Genomic DNA, 25,435 nt, shown 5'->3' with positions numbered 1-25,435 from the left:
AACGCATGTTAGTCATCATCAGTACGGGGCAAAATCAAGCCCTCTCCCAACGTTTGCCCATACTCATAGCTGACCGGGGATCTCTTTCACCCATAACCTTCTGGCCTGATCTGCATTTCTTTTCCTTTAGGCAGTAGGACCATCCCCACTGCCTAGGTTTTGTTGAGAGAGCAAGAGTTAATAGTCTGAATTGCCTTTTCTGCCCAACACTGGTAGTTTCCTACTTGAGATCACTTGCATGAGTTCTGTTAAGCTTCAGTGCTCTCTGTGGGAAGGATCCTTGTGTTTAGCGTGATTTATGTATCTAATTTAAACACCATTTAAAATGCTGCTTGTCAGAAGGCTGTGGTGCGGTTATAAACTAGTCATGCAAAATGTCATTCATTGTTAGTGGGGAAAAAAACCAACAGGTGACAGCAACTATTCCTGTAATCTGTCAGATCTCTTTTTTCCCTTCATATGCGCAAAATTTAGACATTTTTGGTCCTAAGCCACCTCAGGGCTAAATGAAGCATGCATCCAGACTGGCTTTTTCACTTGCCATCTTTCAGCCTTTCCCCACCTAAGATGTATCTTTTACCCTTCCTGAGCTGTGTGCTACCAGGACTCATCTCCTCTTAAACTTGCTGCCCTGTGGCCCTGCACCAGTGATAGGGACTGCATGCACAGCCCAGCTGGTGATGGAGAGAGATGTCTTCTCTCTGCTGCACTCTCCTCTCTTCATCACCCCATCTGCAACGGGTGCAGACTCAGGTCATGCCACAGGGGTGAAGACCAGCAGAGAAAAATATGACTGCTGCTTGCTGTCTGAGGCTTGATGTGAGGAGCACAGATGAGGAGGGGTGAGCCTGTGCTGGGGAGTGGGGGTCTGCAAGCCTTGCTCGGTCCTTATGTCACGGAGCGTTGTGTTTCTCCAATTGCAGATGTCGTGGAACCTGCAGTACCGCACCTCCAAGTTCCGCCACGTGTATGGCAGACCAGCCAGTAAGGAGAAATGCTATGACTGCGTGCCCATCACCCACAACGTCCATGACAACCAGTTCTGCGCTGTAAACCCCCACTTCATTGCGGTGGTGACTGAGTGTGCGTGCGGAGGGGCCTTTGTGGTCATTCCCATACACCAGGTGAGCTCTCCTGAGGCAAGCTGGCTTTTGAGAGAGCATCGAGAGGCTGGAGGAAAGCCAGGCTTTCTAGGGAGCTAGATCACACAGAGGGTATTTAGTTAATGCTGCTGCCCAAATTGCAGAGTGATAGAAGGGGCCCCACATGCCCTGGCAGGTGATTCCTGGGTTGTATATAGTTTTATGTCTTACACTGCTGCTTGCAGCTTTTTAGCACCTTCATTCATTTCACATCTCATTTGCATTTCCTGTATAAGGAGCAGGAACTGTGCTATTCGGACGTTTGTCTCCTAGGAGAAATTTTAAATATAGAAGCAATTAGGAGACACAGAGGGCAAAATCTGAAAGCTGCGTTACTGCCTGTTTTCAGATATGACAAAAGCAAAATGTGGTATGTTTCGCTCTACCTCCTCCTTTGTGGAAGAGTGGAGAAATGGTTATCAGGCAGTGAAGCTCTTAAGCTTAAAGCATCGATGCTGGAGAGCTTCCCTTTCAGAAACAAATCCCATGTTTATGGGTTTTGATGACTTAGGGATCTGATGAGAGGGAGAAGCAGGCCATCTGATGTTTGTTGCTTCAGAAAAAATTAGGCATGCACTAATGTGGATTAACTCAAATATGAGATTATGAGCTCTCTGGAATCAGGGCAGAACAGATGAAAGGCAAAAGTTCAGCCTTTAATTAAAAGTTAATTGATGGTGTTATTGCATTACCACTTTTTCAATATATATTTGCGAAGGATGAAGGTGAACTGGCTATGCTTGAAGAACTTAGCACAGTTCCTGGCCCTCCTAGACTTTGTTTATTCATCTCCTTCACTGCAGGTGCTGTTCAGAGACAGTCCTTCTAAAATTAATCCTTGCCTTGTTTTTCTTGGCTGAGTCACTTCTGCCCCCGCAACCATGGTCTGTTGAGGCTGAAGAACTTGTCTTTATCATAGAGCTGCATCTGTAAGCGGGCAGCTGGTGACTATGGGACAGAGGGTGGGAGCCAGATCTCGAAGTGTTGGCAAAATGAGCTGAGGGTGCTTGCACTGCGTACTATTCATTTTTCTGTCTTCTCACCTCTTCTCAGCTCTCCAGAGCTCTCTAGGCTAATCTTCAGTAGTAATTCTTCCATTATTAACGCTTGCTTAACACTCCATCCAGATCTGAAATAACTGCCTGCAGAAATAACTGCCTTATTTCAAAGGCGTGGTAGAGCTAGGAGATACAGAAAAAGGTTATTAAAGTACGTCAATGAAAATATGTGAGGAAAGAGTTTGTAGGTTAGGCCTCAGTCAGTCTGGAAAAACAGACAAAGAAGTGAGATATATAAAACTTGTCATGAGGATGGGGAAGAAGCATAAGGAGCAATTCTTCTCGGTTTGTGTTGTATGGAATCCCTGGAACCCTGGTAAAGGGAGCAAACTGTTATCAGCAGATGTGAATGCTTCTGCAGTTCGGATGTGGAGCTCACTGCTCCAGGTGCTGATGAGACCAGAAGAATTAAGGGGTGTAAACCAGGATGGAGTTATAGAGCTTTTTATGAACTGTGTTGGTTCTGATGCAAGTCCCTTGAGGGTTGACCGTTGGTGATGGATCGGGGAAAGTATCTGTATGTGCTGCGCTTTGTACAGCCGTTCTCTAAATACCTGTTCCTGACCCTTGCTGGGTGTGGAGAGCGGCCTCAGCCACTCACAGAAAGGTTCCCTGAGCCTGGGGACTGTGATACACTTCCCAACTGGTCCCACCTGGTGAAAACAGGCAGCTTTTGACTTGTGCTCCTGGTGGTGGTATTTGTGGCTGCCATCCTTTGTGATGCTGACCATGGTAGACAGCATACTGTGGACCCAGCTGCAGGGAACCAAAGGCAGCTGCTCTGGAGACTATGCATGGGATAGTATTGCCTTCTCATGATGAGCCGCTGATCTGTGGTTACTTTTGACTGGATTCACAGGCAGCAGCCGCGTTACAACCTTGCCATCGTGTGGAGGAAAAGCGCAAGAGCCAGGACATCACATTTAGCCAACATGGGAGATGGTAGCTGGAAAAAGGAGGCCTGCGCTTTCTAGGCTGGATGAATAACCTGCCCTTGGAGCTGCTCTTGTCCCTCCAATGCTTTTTGGAGTAGCATGTGCTACTAGAGGGGCTGCCTGCTTCAAGATGTGCTTAAATGCAGACTCAACCTCGCTCTATTGAACTGTGCCTCCTTTCTGGCTTGTTGTGCTCCTTATTGTGGGCACCAAGCTCTCTCATCAGTCTTTGCATAAATACTACTCTCGACTGCTGCACCGTTCTTCCTCTCTGAGAGCCTGGGGGTGAGTTAAGGTTGAGAGCAGCAGAGGTTATATAGGGAGATAGCTCTTTGCCATAGATACTCTCCTTTCAGCAGGCCTTTGCTTTCAGCCTGAAGAGGAATTAGTTTAATATTTGCCACCACTTGGAGAATGGTCTTCTGATGCAGGATGTGTCAGACAGGTCCTCATGAAGATGTACCGTTGAACGGCAGCACATCTCACCAGGGAGGGAGGTGGCTGAACAGCCTTTGTTATTCTTTCAAGTCCAAGGAGACACAGGCTCAGTGACTATAACTGGGAGACGAATGGCCTTCCTACAGCCTGTGCGTAGATTGGTGTCTGACACAAATGTGTTTGGGAAGTGCATGCCGTACATAGCAAGAAAGGATCTTGACTGAGAGAGCAGTTTTGTGGCCTTCCTTTTGAAAGGCAAAGACCTGACTTTTTCCTTCTCCAATGACCAGACTTGGTTGAAACTGCATCTGTCTCTTCCTTTGCAGTGCAAAGCAAAGGGATAGAAAAATGAGAACAAACTCCCAAGAGACAAGGAGGTATTTGTTTAAGTCTTTGCGATCTCCAGTCTTTCAACGTGTCAGCACCGGCTGGTAAAGGGAGGATATCCACCCTGTACAAACTCTGCTCTTGGGAGAGTATTAAGGGCTGTCCCAGTAGAAGTGGTTTTGTCAAGGAACTCTGAGTTTGGCTACTTTTCAGAAATGCTGGGAGTTTAGAAAGTGTGAGGTTGAAAAATTACTAATTTTCAATCCCTTCAAATCTCTGTGGAAGTCAGGTACCTCCGCATGAATAACAACACATCAGTTACTGAAATAGCTTTTGAGATGAAAACTTCCCCCAACATGTGAAGAGCTTCACTTCCACATGCAGATGTGCATCTGAGACCAACAGCTCTACCTGTCCTACATGTTTGTTGGCAGCCTGGGAGTTCATGTGTTGTGGGGTCCTGTGCTGTCCCATGGCTGCAAGGCTGCACTGGGGCTGGTGGCTGGAAGGGTAAGGGCTCCTTTTCCAGGGCCAGTTGAGCCTGCTGAGGACATGGTGGTAGGACAGCCTTGCAGGATGGGACAGGCAGAGCAGGCTCAAGGCAGCCTGGGAGTCTCCCAGGTGGAAGGGGGAGCAGACAGCCAGCCAGCTCTGGGAGGGGACAGAGTTCCCATAGGGATCAAGGGATCCTTGTGGAGCTGGCTGCCCAGCCCATTGAGTTGCCAACTTGAAACCAAGCCCTGAAGACTACAAAAGGACACTGTGGGCGGGGGAACGCTGCTTATTAAAGGCCTTTTATCTCTCTTCTGCCTTCCCAAGTCACTTTGCATTGTCACTTATAAAAGGGAATTGTTTTAGACTGTAGTCTGAAAAAGCACTGTCTTTTACATTTCAAAGCCCTCTGAGTGTTCAGTTTAGAGCAGGTTAGTCCCAGTCTATGTGATAAACTTTCCAGTGAGGCCAGAGTAGTTACATGTTGTGTCCTGTTCTGCATTCAGAGCTGTACACATTTTAAAGGCTGGGAAAATTACATTCGGGCCACATCCAGGTTAGAACCAGCACCGATTCCCCTCTGCTGTGCACTCCTAAGGCCCACCTCTGGAAAGGAGTAGGGAGAACACCAACAGAAGTGTCTCCTTTCCATGAGAGCGTGCATTTTTGTTGATTTTGGTTTGTAATTCTTTGAGGTGGGACAAAAATAAAGCAGTAAGCAGGACCAGCTTGCCACCACACCTCTTTAGGTGTCTGACCTTTGCTTTTGGACAGATGTCTTGGATAGAATGTGGGTTCGTACTTCTCCTGCTCCTGACAGCGAGAAGCAAGTGCTGCTCTAATGTTAATAAAATCCCCAACAGGCTTCCTAGCACATAATACACTGGTTTGGCTTTGTAGTGCTGTGCCTGCATTGTGTTTTTTTCCTGATGCAAGACTGCTCCCATGTGGCATCAGGCTCTCAATACTCCTTTGTGCACTTTGTGCAGGATTTTTAGTAGTGAAGATGGCACCCAAACTTGCAGTCTTTTTGGAGAGTCTGGAATCTGGTTCAATCTGGTGAATGGCTGGATTTGAAAACCATCAGGAAGAAACAGATAGCTGTTGAAAGAAAAACTACATTTTTAATTTGTCTCACAAATGCCCTTTGCTTGAAAAATAAAATAAATTCTTGCTGATGAAGCTAAAGAATAAAAGCTAAACTATATATATATATATATTCTTGCTTATAAGAAATGTCTTCTGAAAGAGACAGGAGGTCTTATGGTGTGTGTGTTTCCCCCCTCAAGATCTTTAAAAAATATGGAAATTCAACTTGCTTATGAGTGTTTCCCCTCAAAGTTTTATCCTGGTGTCTGAACCAAATACTGTCTTCTAACTTCAGCAGTCTCAACTGCTGCATGTGTACAGATTTCATCATAGCAGTGTATAATTAGGAAGGCCTGTACACTTCTTTCTTTTCAGTGGTATCATCAAGACTTGGTTAGCAGGGACAGCAAAACCTCATTCTCAATAGACAGAGACCACCCAGGGCACTTGGAGCATAACAAGGAGAAAGAGGTTTTTTTGCTGGAGCTGGCTTGGATTCTCTTTGAAAATGTCCTGTAATCACATTGCTCACGTTAGGTTTGTTGATATGTGTTTTCCAGACAGGCAAGCTCGACCCACATTATCCCAGAATATGGGGGCACAAAGGGAATGTTCTGGACATCAAGTGGAACCCATTCAATGACTTTGTAATAGCTTCGTGTTCGGAAGATGCCACAGTAAGTTCACCAGCTTGTACACGGTGTTATTGCATGACTAAGATCCTTTTGGGGGAGAGAAATAAAAAAGAAACCAAAAGGCCCATGGCTGAGATGTGAAAGCATACATATATGTATAAAAACTTCAGGTAAAAGTAAGATCCTTTCTTTCTCTTGGAATCAGACCTTCCAGATGATATATCAAAATCAGTGTGTAAAGAAAGATCTGTTTTATGGGGACTTCTGTCTTTTTGGGTGTGTTTGCATGAGAAAACTAGACTATGAATTTAAAATGGAATTACTATTCAATTTTAATCATTATAAAACTCTTCCTTTAATTTCAAACAAAAGCTTCAACACAATGTAATCTGGAACAGCTGTTTCAGATTAATTCCCTGCAGAACAAGTTTGAGTTTGTTTCTCTACTCAGTTACTCTGTAAAGTCATGCTGGATCATTTATGGAGTAGCTGAGAAATCTGCATCACACCATTCTGCAATAAGTGCTTTACCTGGTATTATTATAATTAAGACGCAGTCACACATTTTACCTCAGTGTAGGTGCAGAATAGTAACTGAAATGTTTGTAAGGGCAATTTAGCCCATATCTAAGTGACCATGAAAGGTTGTTTTCCATGTCCTGTCAAAAGTGTGATGTTGAGTTCTGTGACAGAGACATCTGACTAACTACTGTCCTTTTTTCCAGGGAACCCACATGTGTTTTCTTCCACTGGGTATATTCACTCTCTACCACACAGCATCAGAGAGGTTTTCCTTGCCATTTCCTCCAACCCTGGCTTAGTGCACATCCTCTGCCATTTCAGCTCTGCCAAAAATCACTCTTGAATTAGAAATCTAGGCTCTTTTAATTGTCCTTCATGTAGTGTCTTGCCTTTGCTTCTTTGGATATACTTGTCTTTTATTTTTTGAAAGCTTTAAATTTCCAGGCTGCCTGTGAGGGTTTTATTTTATCCTCCAACCTGTCTGCTGAGTTTTCATACTGTTTCAGGAAGGACTTGCGGCAGGAAGGCTCTACCATGACCTCTCTTTTGATCCTCAGATAAGGAATGAGCACAAGCTTCAAAACTCCCTGCTGCAGTTACAGAATCGCAAAACCATTTGTGTTAAAGGAGCTTGGGTGTTCTCCTGTGCAGGTCTGTTGAGCACAGGAGGTAACCCAAGGGTAGAGATTTCACAACCTCTCTGGGCAACCTGTTCCTGTTCTTCACTGCTTCCAAGGAGGAATATATTTCCTTATATGCAGTCTGAACCTCCCCAGAGTAGTTAGTAACTGCTGTATCCTGCCCTGCCACCCTGCTCTTCAAGACAGAGCCTGGCGCTAATTTCTTAGCAGTATGCTAAGTATTGAAGGCTTCTCTAAGTTTGGCTTGAAGCTATGTCTTCTCCAAGCTAAGTAAGCCCATTTCCCTCAGCTTCTCCTCAAAGGGCAAGGGCTGCTGCCTCCTGAGCATCCTGGTGGCCTTCACTAGAATCACTTATCAGCATCTTTATTGAACTGGGATACTGAAAAACTGGATGCAGTGTTCCAGCTGCTGTTTGATGATTGCTGAGTAAATGAAAAAATTGCTTCCCTTGATCTAATGGCCATGTTCCTTTTGTACCAGGCCAGGATGTTGCTAGCTTTCATCCCCACCATGGCATGCTACTGGGTCATATTTATCCTATTGTCTACCAGGACTCTGGAATCTATGCAGAAAGGCTGCTCCCTATCAGCTTTTTTTTCCAGTTTCCTACTGAAACTTGGCACTGGATCATTCCCTGATGATCTAAGGAATGAAAATACTGAGCTTGTCGCTGGTCTCATCTATAAAAGTTGTTCTAAGAAGTCCTGCTGTTGTGAATATACTCTGTTTTGGTACCACCTTCCCATCATCCTGGCACCAGGAAGTTAGGGGTCCCCTACACAATGACATAGTGTAGGGATACCCCTTCCCTCCCTGCTAACTACTGAGGACAGCAGACTGTGTTTCTTAGTGTGACTGGTTTGCCTGGTAGCCAATAGCTAGACTTGTAGAGCTCACTTAGTCCAAGCCCGACTCAAAGCAGGTCAGTTGAATCAGGTTTTTCAAGCCTTGTCCAGGCGAGCTGGCAAGATCTCCAAGGCTTCAGATCCTGTGCCTCACTGGTCCCTTCTTCCAGGGGTTGAGTACCCTTCTGGGCAAAATAGGGCTCCTCTGATCCCCAGGGAGTGCCCATGTTGCCATTTGTGTTCATCGCCTTTGGTGCTGTCCTTGTGCCCCTCCAAAGACTGTGCCTTTCTGCGATGAAGTTGAAGAGTAGCCAGAGACTGAACAAATTCTTTTCATCCCACCTGTCCTCAGATTTGCTTGGATTCCCTCTTCATCTCAGTTCCTGCTGTTGGATTCACACTCACTGACAGATATGGCGTCAACATCTGTCTTGTGCTGGCCTGTACTAGAGAGCTCAGACTGGACATACTGTTGGAACATCTTCACAGCAACACTTTCTCTGTCCTGAGAGAAGTCTGAAGAAGTTTCTGGAGTCCCAGAGGTGTCAACCACTTCCACTGGGCTGGACATTAGAGCCCAAGCCTCCTTGCATTCTGTTGTTAAAGACGTGGTGCTCTGCACCATTTCTGACCCTCACTGTGGCATAAGCCACTGTTCTGGCTTGTGTGCAAGGATGCATCTGATTGTTCTTACTGGACTGGGTCTCCCTGGAACTTTTGAGGATGACCATAAGCTTCTGTGAAGATAGTGGAAATTTCCCATTACCCACATTCCTCAGAGGTTTCTTGGGCATTAATCAGCCTTTCTGGAGCTTGCTTTGGTGGTACCACAGCTATCTTTTGCAGTGTGTAGCAGAAGATTGTAGAGTGGTAATTTTTTGCATGGGAGGAGATGGATAGTCTCTGTGAGTCAATAGTCAAATAGTCTCACCTATTGCCCTTTGCAGTTCCCAGTGCTGCTTCAGGCAGGCCTAGAACTGAGGCCAGTGCAAATGGACAGGGACTGAGAGTTTGAACAGTATGGGGAGAGGGCTTATCCTCTTACCCCTTCTGTTTCTTTTGGCAGATCATCAGGAACATATGAATTCAGCTTGCTGAAGATGTCCTGTGTGGTTATAAGGGCAATTCTGTGACTTTTACTTTGCTTTGTCAGGTTTTCTTCAAGATGCAGCAGGGTAAATAAATGGCTCACGAATTGTTCTTGCTTGACCTGGCAGGGGTGGCTCCAAGACCTGCTCACTAAGCACTGGCAATTTCTGCCATTTAATACATTCTGTGATACTAGCCGGGGGCTTTTCCCTGCTTTTACCACCAACCATTTCATAGCATATGGGGTGAATGGCTCATTCTAGACAGTTCTCAGTATGAACACAACCTATTTTTCCCTTTCTTACACTCTCAGCCCTATTGCTTTAGTGATAGCTGTTGAAGCTGTAAAGTGTGATGCTTTCTCTTACCACTCTGGAATTTTGTCTGGAGTCTACTGGACCCCACAGTCTTTAGGTTTCTCATGAGCTTGATTCCTCAGTTGAGAAGAATGCCCATGACCTGTCCCAGCTGGTCCCAGCCTCTCCTTCTTTGTCTTAGAAAGGTGTGATCCTCATCGGCCAAACAACAGGAGACTTGGGCAGATGTGGCTAATTTCCATGACCTATCTACCTCAAAGAGCATTACTTTTTTGCTTCAGGATAAGTCTATGAAAAAATATGACAAGCATAGTAATTTTCATTGTGCCAAAGGGTTAATCATCTGTCAGAATCCTAAATACTTGTGCTTCTACAGTTAGTGAGGGAAAGACTCTTTCATTATACCTGCACAGATCAAGCCCCTTTTGCAGGTTTCTTCTATTTCTTCTTCCACTCCAGGAGGACAGAGGTTTTTTGTCTTCATGCAACATCCCTGTAGAACCCAGGGCTGCAGGTAGACCTGTTATGAGACACCACTTTCCCAGTTAAGTTGAATAAACTTCAGTGCAGTGCTTCTCAGTCTCTCTTTTTGGGACATCTGCCCTGTGGGCTTCTGCGTACTTTGCTTGCCTGCTCTGTGTACTTTGACAAATGGCTGTGTCATTTGCAAAGTGTTCAGCACTGGTGCAATTTCTATGGGACAAACAGTACTATAGCTGTCCTCTTACCAGAGGAGTTCCCAGTTCTTTCACTAGGTAGTGTTGAGTGGATGACTGCTTGGATTGATCACTGCTATAATATTTTCTGTGACTCTTTGCAGTTTATTTCAGATTTGCTTGCTTTTGCTCAAAGTTTGTTATGAGGCAAGGTCTGCAAAATCTGTCATTTATTTTTTCTCCTTGGAAATCAGTTTTTGTAATTGTATTGACAGCTTGGCCAAGTGTAAGTGTTGGATTACCAAGTTAAAACAAACTGGTAGAACTGCTGGCTAAAGATAGAGGGTAAAGAGGATTCCTCAGGCCCACAGAAAAGTAAAGATACTAATTTAAATAACTGGCATTCAATAAAGCCAGGAGCATTCCTGTTCACTATCAAGGGCATAATAATACCAAGGGAATAATAGTTATTGGTAAGTTCCAAATCAGCTTCTTACTCAGGAATCTTACAAAGACACATCCTGTGCCATTCAGGTGAAAATCTGGGAGATCCCCAAGCCCTTGCTAACAAAAACCATTACCAGTCCGAAGAAGGAACTTCTTGGGCATGTTCGAAGAGTTGGTCTCATTGAATGGCATCCCACTGCTAATAACATCCTCTTCAGCTCTGGGTATGACTACAAGGTGGGTCTCTTCTATATGCAGCTCTCCTCCTGGGGTACCCCATTTGGCACAGTGTTTTGAAATTTGTTTTAATTTCAAGCTGTGAACTAATGCTAAAGAGTTCATAAGCCTTCCCCAGGGGGAAATTCCATGGTGACCCCAAAGGCAAAAGGACATTGCTACAAGTTTAGAAGGACTTGCTAATTTTCCAGTCTCTGATGAACTTAAGTCTACTCTGCCGTTCTCCTTTACTGGATTAGATAAAATATGCAGTGCCATGCATTTTTTTGCCGTTTTTTATTTGGCTTCATTCTTGTGCTAGTGCAAATATCTGCACTGATGCTGGCCACTTTTATATATAAAATGTGTTTGTGAAGGAAATGAGAACATACGACATTCTGAGCAGTGTATCCCTGATATATTACTGTAAGTACCAGGGAACATTTTAAATGCTGGAGAACAACCACTTACGATGGCAAGACCTATGCATGCAGAGAAGAGGTGAATAGGGTACACAAAGCCCCCAGCTGGTCAGGCAGCAAAGAGCTGATTTTCTTTTATTTCTCCAGATAATGATCTGGAACCTTGACACCACGAAGACTGTCATCTCAAACCCGGTGAAGATCCTCAATGCTCACAGAGATGTGGTCCTTTCCATGTCATTCAACACAGATGGCAGTCTCCTTGCCACAGCCTGTAGGGACAGAAAGATACGTCTGATAGACCCTCGTGCAGGAACAGTCTTACAGGTAGGTTGGGTTCAGAGGTTTGTGGTTCAGCTGATCTCACCCCTTGGAGTGTTTCTTCTTCTGAGTAGGTTCATTGCCATTAAAGAAGACTCATCTGTGCCTTCCATTGCCCAACACACCAGATGGTGCAATTGCCTTCTACTTTTCATGGAACACTTGCTGTCGTTGTTGAACACAGAGTTTCCACATCTTACTACCATGCTTTTTGCTCCCTGAAACTCCTTTCGAAAGGCACTGTTCTCACAGCTGCCTCATGCAGTCCTGTGTGGGATGCCACAGGGAGGACTGTAGAGGTCATGGCTTGTAGAGATCAGATGGACAGAAGGGTGGAAGTGTATATTTGTCCCATTGCCAAGGTTGTTCTTGTTGCCTGGATTTTGTATTTGTTGGCAAGGTGAAGCTGACTTATTCCTAGGTATTTGCACAGATTTGGGCGCACAAAGCCCTGCCAGCAATTAAGAGATGGCCCTTTTGCAAATATGTAATTCATTAGTTTGACTGGGCTTTTGTGTATGGCTCTGAAGAGTTTAGGCTACCTTTCTCAGATGCCCATAAAATCTTGCTCACTGTAGTTCAGGCAGGCTGAGCAGATCTTTCAGATGTTACTGAATCAGAGGTCTTGCGTAACATGAAATGTAGCTAGGCGATGGGTGCTGTCTCTTCCTCACACAGTGTCCTTTTTCTTCTTATAGGAAGCCAGCTACAATTCTCACAAAGCCAATAAAGTCTTGTTCCTTGGAAACATGAAAAAACTGATCTCTACAGGAACATCTCGGTGGAATAATAGGCAAATTGCATTATGGGATCAAGTGAGTTGGACCAGCAATCTTAACCACACCAGCTTCAGTTTTCTCTCTTTTGCTGTCTCATTAACTTTTTCTACCTGACAAATACCCAAGAACCAGTTTATAACAGCAATTCAGAAGTGACCTGTCAAATTCTTAGTTGGTGATAGTCCTTACTGCTATGACACTGTTGAGTATGAGTTTCTGAAGAAGCTCTCAAAACTTTCAGCATAGAAATCCACCAGAACAGAGAGAATGTTGTGCCTGCTATGGGTAGAAATCATTCAAAGAACCTTTGGATGGTCACTGTAGCTCTGACTTAAAAGCAGCTCTTACTGGTCTTACTGGCAAATTGACACAGGTACTGGAAACAGAAACGAGCTCTAGACACAGCCTACTCAGGTGAAGCCCTCAATAGAGGAAAAAAATGTGAGGTGTTTGATTTCTGATGATCTTTGACATTAGAGTATTGAGGTAGTACTTACTGGTCACTTCCAAGACATGCTCTCTTATCATGATGCCTGCTAGCACTATGAAACTCTGCTGTTCTCTACCCGTCTCTTACACAGTGATATTCTTTTCCTTTGTCAGTGTCTCATTTCATCCCTCTGTGTTAACTACCTTGTAACAGTCTTTTGCCTCTTTGTTGTGCTGTCACCCTTTGTACCAGTGTCATGAACTGATGCCCTGAGGTGCTGCACTCAATTGAGAGCCTGGGACAGAGCACCCATTTCCCACCCACAGAACTTTGAATAAATCTGTGCATGGCCCTCTGCTCAGGGCAGCTGGCCATGGCCTAGGGTCATTATAGTGTATGAGTTTCTGAAGAAGCTGGCTTATGTGCCACTGTCAGGTGGGGCTCAGGTGAGATGTTCCTGACTCGAGGTGACTGGCCAGTGACTGAAGCTCTCTCTTTTTCCTGTGTCCTGCCAGGATGACCTTTCTGTGCCTTTATTGGAGGAGGATCTGGATGGCTCCTCAGGAATCCTGTTTCCCTTCTACGACTCAGACACACACATGCTTTATGTAGTGGGAAAGGTAAGTGCTTTTCATTCAGCAAATGCTGGGGAGGCACACTGCAGAGCCCTAACCTTCCCACATAGGAATCTGAGGGTAAATATTTAGTTCATTCTTGACTCTGCATGGCTTCTGAGGCCAGGCAATCTTCTCAGACTTTCATACTAAGCAACAGAGGTTGGCTTACGTTAATTTTCTTTGCCTTTAGGGTGATGGAAATATACGGTACTATGAGATAAGCCCTGAGAAACCGTACCTGTACTACTTAATGGAATATCGTTCTCATTTACCACAGAAGGGAATGGGTGAGTGACCGTATATGTCAAATGTTACAAGAGGATGGTGGCTTCTTTGTTTTAAAGGCTGCCAGAGTCCAGGACTATCCAAAATACCATTTAGAAAAGAGGGTGGGCCAGATCTGAGTCTCTATTCAGGCTTACAGGTGCAGAACAGACAGCTTGACCCAGCTTACCTTTTTATCACAGGTGATATTACAGGGGCACAGGTTGGAGGGTCCCTTCTGACCAGCACAGCATGGGCCAGGCAGCTTTACCAGTTACTGCTGCATCCTCTCCCATGTACCTAATCAAGGTGGAAGGGAGGATAGTCTGGATTTAAAGGTGGAGGATGCTCCTTGCCCATTGTGAATCTGCTCCAAGATTTTTGGCATTGAACTCTGTTGACATTGTTTCTACTCTGGGTTTTTTCCGGTAATAGGTGCTCCACATCTTAATGCCTTCAGTCTTACTGCTTGCCTACCTTCTCCTTTGCTGGCATTTCCCAGTTAGAGATAGACTTGCTGTGATTAGGTCACCTCTCCTCCACTGGAGACCCTTGCTTACTAACCTGTCTGCTTACTACGTATTGTTTAGCTCATTCAAGCTACACAGTTTGGCTTTCAGCTCTCAGACCCTATTGGTATCCTTTTCTTGAACCTTCTCCAGTATACCTTGTAAGCTGTATTCCTCTATAAACTGGCGTGTTTTTAGGACCATTTGCCACGCTTCCACACTACTTGCAGATACTCCCATTCTTCCAGGACATTGTTACAGATATTTTGCAGCACTGGATTTTGTACCTCTGCCCTCCAAAAAAACCTGTTATTGGAAAGGAATAAATTATTTAAAACTTAACTGGAATATCTGTCTCTTACTCAGCTTTCATGATCTTTCCAGTATATAGCATCCTAATTTTTGCTTGTCATAGTCTTCTTAAAAATTGTTCACTGAAAAAAGGAAGTGTACAAGTGTTTTTAAAGGGTCTGAATGAATCAAATCTACTTCCCTGACCTGACCCTTTATGCTGATCAAACATACTGCTAAGGTTATTTCACTAAATCTTATCTCCCAGTATTGCCAAAACAGCATACAATGTAGATGTAGAGGAGTGGAGCTTAGATTTACATTTAGATGAATGCAAAATGTAACAATCACTGACCCTTCATGTAGAATCTACTGTTTAATGAGGCCTATTTGGTATGAGTAAAAACCAAAGCTTCTATAGGACACAATGAAGCAAAGCCTTAAGGAGAGGCAGTCCCTTTTGTTAAGGGAATTTACATAGATATGTCTTTGTAGGTGTTGTGGTTTAAACCCAGCCGGTAATTCAGAACCACGCAGATGCTTGCTCACTCCCCCCTTTCCCCCCCCCCCCGGAGGGATGGGGAGGAGAATGGAAAGAATGTAACTCCCACGGGTTGAGATAAGAACAGTTACTAAGGTATAACACAAACCAGTGCTGCTACCACCAATAATAATAATGATAGGGGAAATAACAAGGGAAGAGAATACAACCGTTCACCACCCAATGACCGATACCCAGCCCTACCCAAGCAGTGATCTATCCCTTCCGGGTAAACTGCCCCCAGTTTATATACTGGACATGCTGTGGTATGGAATACCTCTTTGGCTAGTTTGGGTCAGGTGTCCTGTCTCTGCTTCCTCCCAGCTTCCTGTGCCCCTCCTCCCTGGCAGAGCATGAGACTCAGAAAGTCCTTGGTCAGAGTAATCATTACTGAGCAAGAACTGAAAACATCGGAGTTATCAGCGCTGTTCCCAGGCTGAAAGTCAAAACCACAGCACTGCAGCAGCTACTAAAGGAGAAAAATGACTGCTACTGCTGAACCCAGGACACCTAGGCTGACTTAGAGGCTGCTTGGACTAGAAGCTAGGGCTGCAGAGTCTCCTACCAGCCTAAATTTGCCTGTGATTCTGTCATGATACTAGAAGTGAAAACTGGGTAATGACATTAGGAGACAATATTCCAAGAAGTAAAGTCCAAAGTAGGCTTTGGACTTTATAAGCTTCTGGGATAGAAATCCAGTGAGGTTACCAGGTACTTTGAGACTTTATGTGGCTCAGTGAGTCCCTGAAGGACAAATGGTGCTTTCTGACAGAGCAGATGTTCACATCCTATTCCTACTCCATTCTGCTTTAGGACAGTGTTGGGGGAAGGATACTGGGCTGGAAGGGCTTTCAGCCTGCCTCATGTAGCTCTTCTAGTGTGTTCAGGGGTCCTGAAATCCCTTCCTGTTGATCCTGATAGTCAAATCCTGTGGCATTCCCTGCCAGTTCTGCTCAGTCCTGTTCACTCAATTTGCAGCTCATGAGAATGAAGAAGAAACAGGAGGCTTAGCATTAAAAACACAGACCCTATGTGTAACTTCATGGTCTGACAAAAAACAAAATTATTTAGTCTTGTCATTTATGCCACTGAGCCAATTTTGACTGCACATTTCAAACCTCACTCCTGTATAGCTGATGCTGTGACTGCTTTTACTGTTTAGTGTCATCCCTATTCCAATGTGGATGACATTAACTTTCCTAGGGAGATTTATATCCTGTTTGTTTCATGCTATCCCACCAGGAATGATGCCAAAGAGAGGCCTTGAAGTGTCAGCTTGTGAAATCTTCCGTTTCTACAAACTGATACCTACTAAAAGCCTGATTGAGCCCATTTCCATGATTGTGCCTCGACGGGTGAGTTAACCCTGGGTCATGTTCATGTCTGGGACAAATACCAGTGAAAAAGAATGCAGCACCCCCTCTCTGTGACTCTTGAGGGCAGGAAAGTAGGTATAACAGATTTTCTCTCTCCTGGACTGAGGGACAAAACTGGTCAGTTTGTGGGGCAGCCATACCAACAAACCCTGGCTGGGTAACTCGGGAGTTAGGTGTCTGTGCTTGACTTAATGACAAAAGAGAGAGGAGTTGGGGGTGTTGTTGAGTTACATGAAAATCTGCTTGTGGAAGAAAGAAGAATCACCCAAGGAAAAAGGGAACAATGGGTTCCCAGGTCTCTACCCAGTGGGTGCAGTTGTTCTGCAGCATGCTGCAGCATGTAAGACATGACCTATTGCCCTGAAAGTGATATAGAAGTAAGTCTGAGCTGTTGTGGCTACAGCAAGAGCCAGGATATGAATCTGTAGGTAGCCAAGGTAGCTCCCATGTGACTGTGTATGCTAAGGTACATTGGAAATATACATCAGAAATGTCAGCGTGCCCTGTACTTCCAGAAACATTGGAAGGTATGACTGCCTTGAGTTCAGAAAGGCAGCAAGAGCTAATGCTCATTGCAATGACCAATCAGGCATGTTCTGCCAATGTTATCTGCTTGGCCAGTTTCTTTCAGCTGATGATCAGCTAATAATTTGTGACTTGCGTCTATCCTTCATATCCACTTCTTCATCCTCAGGAACGCTGAGTTTGTGAGAGCTGGGTTAGAGTGTTTCACCAGCCTCCCCCAGTCTGTTGTCTGGATGTGTAAAGGCCTTATTGACAGGAATTAAAATAGGCCTTCAGATAAAATTCTGAGTTGGGGTGAGGAGGAGAGAGGCTCAGGGTAGATGAGAAGGTTTTATGTCCAAGCTGGTGAGTGCTCATGACACATCCTATGCTGAGGTAGAACAAACTTCTTTCTCCACCACAATCCAGTATAGTCCCTCTAAACCAAAACCTCACTGATATGGTGACTCTGGACTTCCATTTGCTTGCAGTCGGAGTCATACCAGGAAGACATCTACCCCTTGACCACAGCAGCCCAGCCAGCACTGACAGCACAAGAGTGGCTGAATGGAGTTAACAAAGGTCAGTACATGGAGAACTCCCCAGCCCTTCAGCTCTCCAGGGCTTGGATAAACCGCTACTGGCTCCCTTGCCTGTTAAGTTCCAGAGAAAGAAGGGAAGGAAAAGGAGAGACATAACAGATATGGCTGTAAGCTAAAATAATTTGGTGGCTAAAATCTTCACCACTGCGAACTCTGGAAGTCACTCCACTCTACTCATTTATCTCTGCAGGCTGTTTGAGTGAATTGCTTACAGCTGATTTCTGAGTGTGGTTCCTAAGCGCTAACCTGTCACCTGCCTCCTCCCCTAGGACCTCTCTTGGTATCCTTGAGACCAGGCTCTGGAGTTGTGAATTCCTTACCACAGTTTCCTGAGCCAGAGCCACCCACAAAGACTGCTGACCTGAACCAGCACCAGGGCTGGGGAGGAAGGATGCCGCTGGAGGACGGGCAGGAGCCAAATGAGATTGAACATAGAAGGAAACATCTCAGAGTGGAGGAGAAATTGCCAAAAAATGAGCAAATATGCCTCTCCAGTAGCTTTGACATATTTGAGTGTCCACCACCCAAAACAGAAAATGAGGTGCGAATATCTGGGGGTGAAGGGTTGGGACTGTGGGTGGAAGCCTCAGCTAGCAAAAGGATGCCATTCTCAAGGTGACAGAATCTGGGGAGGATTTATTTTGCAGACCTGGGTCAGTGCAAGCTCTTTGTTCTTTGCGGGGCAGAAGCTCTGCATGCTCTGGCTGCAGAGCTGAAGCAGAAATGTGGCCCAGCTGCACCCAAGCTGAGGGTGTCTGGAAAGGCGAGAGCAGTCAGTATTCCCGCTTCTTAGGCATTCTTGTGCACTGACCTGCCTGGTATCAGCTGGGGACAAGGAGGCGCTTGTGACCTCCAGGTTCTGGAGAAGAGAAGGGGGTATATGCAGTGTAAACCTTCTACAGCAGCTGCATTCAGAGAGCCCCATGAGGCATCAGGGATATCTGTGGGAGGAGTGGGTGTATCCTGCTCGCTTGGCCCAGGGTGCATCCATATAGTCTTGAGCACTTAGCTATACTGCAGACCCTGACATGGGAAAGGGGCTGGCTCTGCCCCTGCCTTGGAAGCTCACTGCTGGGGAGCAACTTGGCAGTGCAGTGCCACTGAGGCTGGCTGCTGGTCACTGCCTGCTACTGGGAATGGCTCCAGAAAAGGTCCTGTCAGCAACATGATCTGACTTAAGTGACAGCCAACCCCTCTGTGTATTGTAACCAAAGCCTGTGCAGTGGTGCATGATCAATAGCAAGAAAGACCAGAAGTAAAAGGACATGCCCAAGGTCAGAGTAGGAGATGTGGCAGATCCAGGAATTTAGACTTCAAATACTTTTTGTGTCTAGGCTCTCTTGGAGTGATCAGTAGTGTGAAAGTTACTTTTTCTGATCTTTTCCATTGAATTAATCCAAGGTAGCATCAGTAAATGGTGCTGAGAAACATGCATTTATAGCCCAAGCTAGAGGACAGCAGGAGCACTGCTGATGTTCGTTCTGTTGGTTGAAGTCTTCCTCCTTAGGTGGTTTCTCTCAGAAGTGATTTGACAGGACTGGTGACATTTGACAGGATAAGTCTGTGTTTCCTTACTCTAAAGGAGATAAAATGTGACTTTTCTTACAGCTTTTGCAGATGTTTTACCGACAACAGGAAGAAATCCGTAGACTACGTGAGCTGGTAAACCAGAGAGATGTTCAAATTAAACAGATGAAGCTGGAAAGTGGAAATTTCTCTATGGACACAGACAGTTACTGAGGGTGCTGGCCTCCAGCTCTTGGCACCCCTGGCAACTGCAGCAGACTCCTGTTTCTGTGGATGACTCTTCCCAGTGTTTTTGCTGGGGGAAAAAATGATGCATCAGGCAGCATGGACTTCCCTGGCTTGTGGTGGTTATATTTCCCCAGTCATCACCAGACAGTTACCAATGGACTTGCTGTGCTTCTCCAGGCTCCCCTTGCTCGCCAGCTCACTTGTGTCAGAAGCTCATGCATTAATGCTAGTGAGAGACTTTGGAAAATCTTGCTCTTCAGATCCTGGAGATCCTCTAGGAACAACCTGTATTGCTGTCCCTCCACATGACATCAAGATGGGACACTGAAGGCAGCTACCAGCTTCTTTTCCCACTCCTGGACTCAGCAGTGTGGCTCCTGTGGCTGCTATCCTCCTACCCTGGGAGACCACTCTGCAACTGAGCTTCACAGGCACCTCTAGCTCCCAAGTGATCCTCATGCACCGCTCTTGCCTCACAGCTTGGCCCTGAACCTGGGTGGCTGGGCAAAGCAATAGCTGCCTTTACTTGGGGATAGTCCCGCTCTGAGTGGAAGGCTGCACTGGGGCTGCCACGTGCTGGCACTTTTGTGGTAGATAAAGGAGAGTTGATGTTTCAAGGTTCTACTATTAAAAGGGTGGTGTTGTGGGCTTAATGTCTCCAGAGAAGCTTCAGGTGCAGTGGAGGACTCTGGGTCCTTTGAGTCAGTGGCCTTCTGTCCCTCCTTCTGCCAAATACCAGTGGCAGTCAGCTGGGGACCCGTGATGCTGCAGTGGTCATCAGGCAAATGAGAACAACATATCAAAGCTGTGGTGTTGAGCACACTTCCTCAAAGATCTGCTGTCAGCCACACGAGGAGCATAGGACCGTTGGTGGTCACAAACAGCCCTCCCCTTTTGCTGGAGTATTGCTTGTCCTTGTGTCTTCAGCTCCCTTAGCTCCAAGTTGGCAGCGCCTGGTCCAATGCCTGCAGCCATCTACAGCTGTAGGCTCCCTCTTTCCAGATATGTTGCCCAGCCTCCTGCATCCTCCAGGGCTGCCCTGTCTCCCCAGGCCCTGAAGCCACACACATATATCTGCTCTTCAGCATTAACTCTCTAGCTTGCTCCCTTCCCCGGCCCTTTGCTGGGAACAAAAGCAGCTGTAGGATGCACCCCATCCTTGGTTTCAGGGCTGACACTTGTGACCAGCTTTTATGCAGCCTGCCCACAGTGCAGAGCACCCGTGCAGGGCACAGACCTGCCTGCCTCATCGGTCCCTGGGTTTTTTTCCCATTTGCTCCTGCAGTGTGGGGCAAGAGAGTGCACTGTCTGTTGCCCTGGGATCTGAGCGTAGCAGCAGCACCAGAGTGGGAATGTCCCAGATGCAGAGCTTATGGAGGTGTCTTAAACCCAAGCAGAGCAAGCTACTGCTTTTTAACCTGTATCCGTGCACCTTTGTTGTGACACATGCAGGAATGAATACTATCCCCTTCTAGTTGCCTGATGTCTAATGTTTTCTCAAAGTCTAAAGAAATTTAAGTATCTCTGTAGTCAGAAATTTCCAAAGACAGGAATCCTTAGCAAGGGGACTAAAAGCTGTGCACTGCCTGTGCTCATGTGAGATGCCCCTCTGGTCATCCCTGAAAGCAATAGCCAGCAGGGAGCTCACGGGCACTAAATACTTTCAAGAGAATCACACAAAGACTCCAGCATCTCTTTTTCCCTGCTGCAAACACGTCACCCGCTTTCAAAAATATTCCATTCATTTCTCAATAGCAACAACAGCTGTGGGTGCTAAAAAGTCACAAATACTGTTGTTTCTTTCTGCAGCATTACAGAAAGCGGGTAGTTGTTCATGTGATTCAGGAGGAGTCGTTTACCATCGGTCAATTAACACTACTCTTTTTGTAAAAAAAAAATAAAAAATATAACAAAGTTGTTGAAATAAACTTCAGCTCATTTCAGATCTTCTAGAATGGACTTTCCTGTGCCCTGCGAGCACTGCAATATGCGGTTACATGCAGAAGCAGCTCAACCCAAGTACAGAGCTTTAATCCTGAAAATACATGAATATTACACCAGAAGTAGTCAGGCTTTCTCACCAAAGAGAAGAGCTACGTAAAAAATCGAGAAGCTCACAGTTTTTCAGCCATGTCAAACAGGCCTGACAGCTTCAAACTTCAAAGCCATTTTCACAGAGAGTAGCCCCAGGGATATGGTACTCTGGTTTTCAAACTATCATTGTCAGAAAGGAGAGCAATTGATACAGCCTCAGCACTCCAGGGGATAGGACACATCCTTGTCACCATATGTGTTTTATTTGCTGCATTGTGTTTTTGTGGGGTTTTCTTTGTTTGTTTTGTTTTTGTTATTTTTCATACAGAATAAATTATTTAAATTATTTCCAAGTTACGAGTAATTTTCCCAGGGGATTTTTAAATCCTCTTGAGGACTGTTTTCTTCATTATCTTCTGACTGACTAGCATAGAAAATGGCCAGCTACCATGGTTCTTGTCTTAGGGTTGTGTTGATTTCAGCATTTCTGGAAAAGAAGTTGCTTTCATTCAGGCTTTGCTGGCAAAATTTGATAAGGTGAGGCTATTTAATCAAAACTTCTTTTTTAGACATTATGCCTGTAAAAGCGTAGACTGTGAAATGTTCTCAATTTGGAGCTTAAATGCAACCATAAATCTTTCACACAGAGAAAAAAGTGAAGAAAGTGCAGTTATGCATTAATAAACTGTGCCTAAATAGACTTGAGTGATCATTCTAATAGTTTCTAAAAATCCTAACAGCTTTGTAAAAAAACTGTAAACCATGGGGATAAAAACCAAATTTGTGCAATGAAAAACAAATGTAACTGAATAATAAATGTATTTAGAGTTCTACTTTTTCATACATGCAAGGTTGTTGGTTTCTTATTATCACTGCAGTGTTGAAATGGCTAAAAATTAAGCTGAATCAAGGTCAGACAGAAATATCACCTGCTGTCCCTTCTTGCATGAAGTTGAGGCCTTACATCAATAGACATTGTACACAGTCTTAAGCACATATTCCCCATGTGCACTTGATGCTACAAAGGGGTGGCCATTTCAAATCGTCCTGTATTACAGTGATGTGCATGTTGTCTTGAGTAAACCAAGCCCCCCCTCGGAGATGCAAACCTCCTGACGAGGAGTGTCCTGACCATGCTGCCTTGCAGTCCTGGCACTTCTCTTGTCCAATGCATTCTGACCAAGCTCATTTAGATATTCCACATGAGGACGGTTTAATGTGTTATTACCAAATTTACTTATTTGGAAACATTTGTTGTTAGCTGGGATTTGGATTTAGCAGAGTGACGCAGCAATCACAATTCAAGCACAATATAGCATTTACAACATCCAGTTGAATCAGAATACAGACAAAATTGCCATATACCATCATGATGCTACGTATCTCCAGTCACTGGTAAGAAATATGTGCATTGAAGCCAGCTCAAGCCCATAGTTCTCTTCAAAGTTCTTTTTGCTGGTTGCTCAGCTTTTATGCTTTATTTTGGGCTGAGTGCCACACTGGTCTGGCTGGCTTAGGAAGATATTCACGCCTTTTGATTAACTCAGGACACTTGCACAACCAGTTGATCATTTAACTGATATAGCAATTAATCTAAAACAAAATTCACCCTCCCTTTTCCATTGAGATAACTTCAGCTTTCTTTAGACAGCTCTGGTGGCTCCTCCTGTTCTTCCCCAAGCAACATGACTGCATAGTCTATGCCCATCCCTGAGCTTCCTGCCACTATACAGGTTTGTTGATCAATCCCAGTTTAGGGCATGGGAATATTCACGGCTGCATTCAGGGTGTAACTTTTGTTTGATAAAACATATCTCAAGGCAGTCTCAGGAAAACAAAAAAAGGTGGAAATTGCTGGAGAAAGTTGGTGCTGGGAACTTCATGTACCCCAGCTGTGCAATCAGGGCACTGTGACATCCTGACCTGTTTCTCTTCTAAGGAACCTTGCGCTGGGAGGGGTGGCGAGGCAGGCACTGCCCTGGGATGGGTCTGTGGGTGGGGCTGACACATGCTCACTGCTCTGATCAAGGCCTTGGAAAAGGCAGCAGTGTTTGTGTTGGTGTGGAAAGCAGAGGAATCCTGGGTTTATGGGTGCTGAACCACGGAGAGAGCAAAACACAGGCCTGCAGTGTTACTTGCCTGCTGTATGTGGAGCCACATCACATCTTCGCCCACTACGCCAGGCCAGCTGCCAACTGCTAAATAAACTCCACTCAAACCTACACAATAGTTGTCATTCTCATTTTGTTTCCCACCCTGAGGGTGCGTACCCCTGGCATGCTTGAGAAGCTGTGAGCAGAAGCAAGCATGGAGCTGATGCTGCTTCATTTGCCCTGCCAGGCATTATGATTTGTGAGGCAGCTTCTTCGGGAAGATTTGAGTGGAACTATGCTCAAGCACTATTTTCACGATCAAGGACACTCAGCAAAGATGCTTTGTTCCAGCCAGAGCCTCAAAAGTGGTGGAAATAACAGCATTTACAGAGAGCTGGAAAATAAGGAACTGATTTTACTTTCCACTGCTGCTGAAACTTCTTGAAAATAGACTCCAGGGAGGGAGCGGGAATTCACTGGTGTTCCTAAGGCTTGGACACACTCTGATCTGAGGTGTGTCGCACAGTTTTCTGCAGTCATAAATTTTGACTGCCTGCAAGCACCCAATTGCTTTTGGTGGTGGTGAGGTTAAAGTTGCAGGCATCTTCAAGCTAGATACAGAGCTCTCTTTCAAGGAAGTGAAGCACCCTGAAAAAGTGGGGGGCAGATGAGAATGCCTGCCTTTCATCTGAGAAGGGTGGTGAAAAGGGACTTAGTTGTTTTTAGGGACATGGAAGTGAATTGTAGCAGCTCACACTGAGGCACTAACAGTGCTTTTGCCTCTGGCCCTTGTGGCCAGAGGGATTTCATGATGTTATGAAAATCAGTGGAAATGCAGCATTATAGAATGAAGAAAAGCTGAGTTTCAGTGCCCCTGCTCACTGGAAAGGAGCAAAATCATTGTGTCTAGCCTGGGTCATCTCGTAGTGATGGAACAGGCATCTGGGATTTTTTCATAAAAAGAACATACAAAGAAACACCTGACTCAAACCTGTTTCTCTCCCTACTGGAAGACAGCTGTGAGTGACATGTTTGGCTATTCATTTTAATTCAAAACCAGAAAAAGCAGGTCAGTGTTCCAACTATTGAGCCCTGTTTCTTCAGCTGGCTAAAGGTGACCGCTGTGTCCTTATAGAAGATGTTCCTCTCACAGGGCTGTTGTAGCCACAGGCTCCTTTGTATGTGTGGGATGAGCTTTTTATCACGTATCCCAGCAGCAAGCATTGGGTTACTAATTTGTGGAGTATGGATCTCTTGGATCACTTATTTTTTAGACCTCAGAGCAGAAAAGGTTGGCCACGGCCCAGTTCCCTGTTAAAGTTTACTGTGTTTTCTTTCAGCCAATTATTAAACCAATCAAGCACAGTAAAAAATGGAACACAAGCATATCTGTCTTTTCTGCCTGACTAGCTTCACAGGGCACACTGGAGACTGACCAGGCTCTGGGCAAGTTTTCTAATACACTGTGAACACTCAGAGTTTGCAGAGTCTTGAAAAAAGAAAAAAAAAAAACACCTTGAAAAAAGTATTTGTTAAATATCTTCATGATATTTCCACAGTCTCACTCTTTCTGTTCAGCAGGGCACTTTTATTTCTAAGAGGGGCTGTTTTGAGCAGTCTCTGTTTTGGGGTGTTTTTTGGCCAAGTGTTAACACTTGCCATGGCACAAGTACAGGCCCTTCCTTCAGTGAGCTCTGCAGCAGCTGATCCTTGGCATCTGCGTGGACATGGGTGGAAAGTGCAGGAACTTGGCCATGGTGTCACCGCCTCTGAGTGCCGTCCATCCTGGGTAAAGGCCAGGTCAGCTTCCTGGGACACAGCATGTCAGCTTTGGCCAGGAGGTGGGGGCAATGGCCTCCAGAGTGAAGGGCCACATGGCTGCTGCCAGGAACATGCTGAGAGGGACAAAGCTCACCTGGTGTCTTCTTGGTACCCACAGTCCCGTGTGTCCAGCCCAGACCACATGCCTTTCAGCGGCAGCCGGAAAGGGGTCAATGGCATTCATGATGGGGCAGCTCAAATCAGAATAAGAAGATGTTGTTGTCAT

The 25,435-nt window shown here is 45.3% G+C and overlaps 1 protein-coding gene across 1 annotated transcript; it reads left to right on the top strand.

Annotated features, from left to right (window-relative positions):
- Positions 1-890: 890 nt before the first annotated feature.
- Positions 891-19,246, top strand: CORO2A (coronin 2A; the record flags this gene model as incomplete). The annotated part of the gene is made up of 11 exons (XM_080638331.1): positions 891-1,124; positions 6,042-6,158; positions 10,722-10,871; positions 11,420-11,599; positions 12,292-12,408; positions 13,318-13,422; positions 13,610-13,706; positions 16,267-16,379; positions 17,396-17,486; positions 17,776-18,047; positions 19,115-19,246. The coding sequence occupies 11 exons, from the start codon at positions 891-893 to the stop codon at positions 19,244-19,246; spliced, it is 1,608 nt and encodes a 535-aa protein (XP_080494457.1).
- Positions 19,247-25,435: the final 6,189 nt, after the last annotated feature.

Source organism: Psittacula echo, assembly GCF_963264785.1.
Source record: "Psittacula echo genome assembly, chromosome: Z".
NCBI classification, from domain to species: Eukaryota; Metazoa; Chordata; class Aves; order Psittaciformes; family Psittacidae; genus Psittacula; species Psittacula echo.
This window is presented reverse-complemented; position numbering and strand designations above follow the sequence as displayed.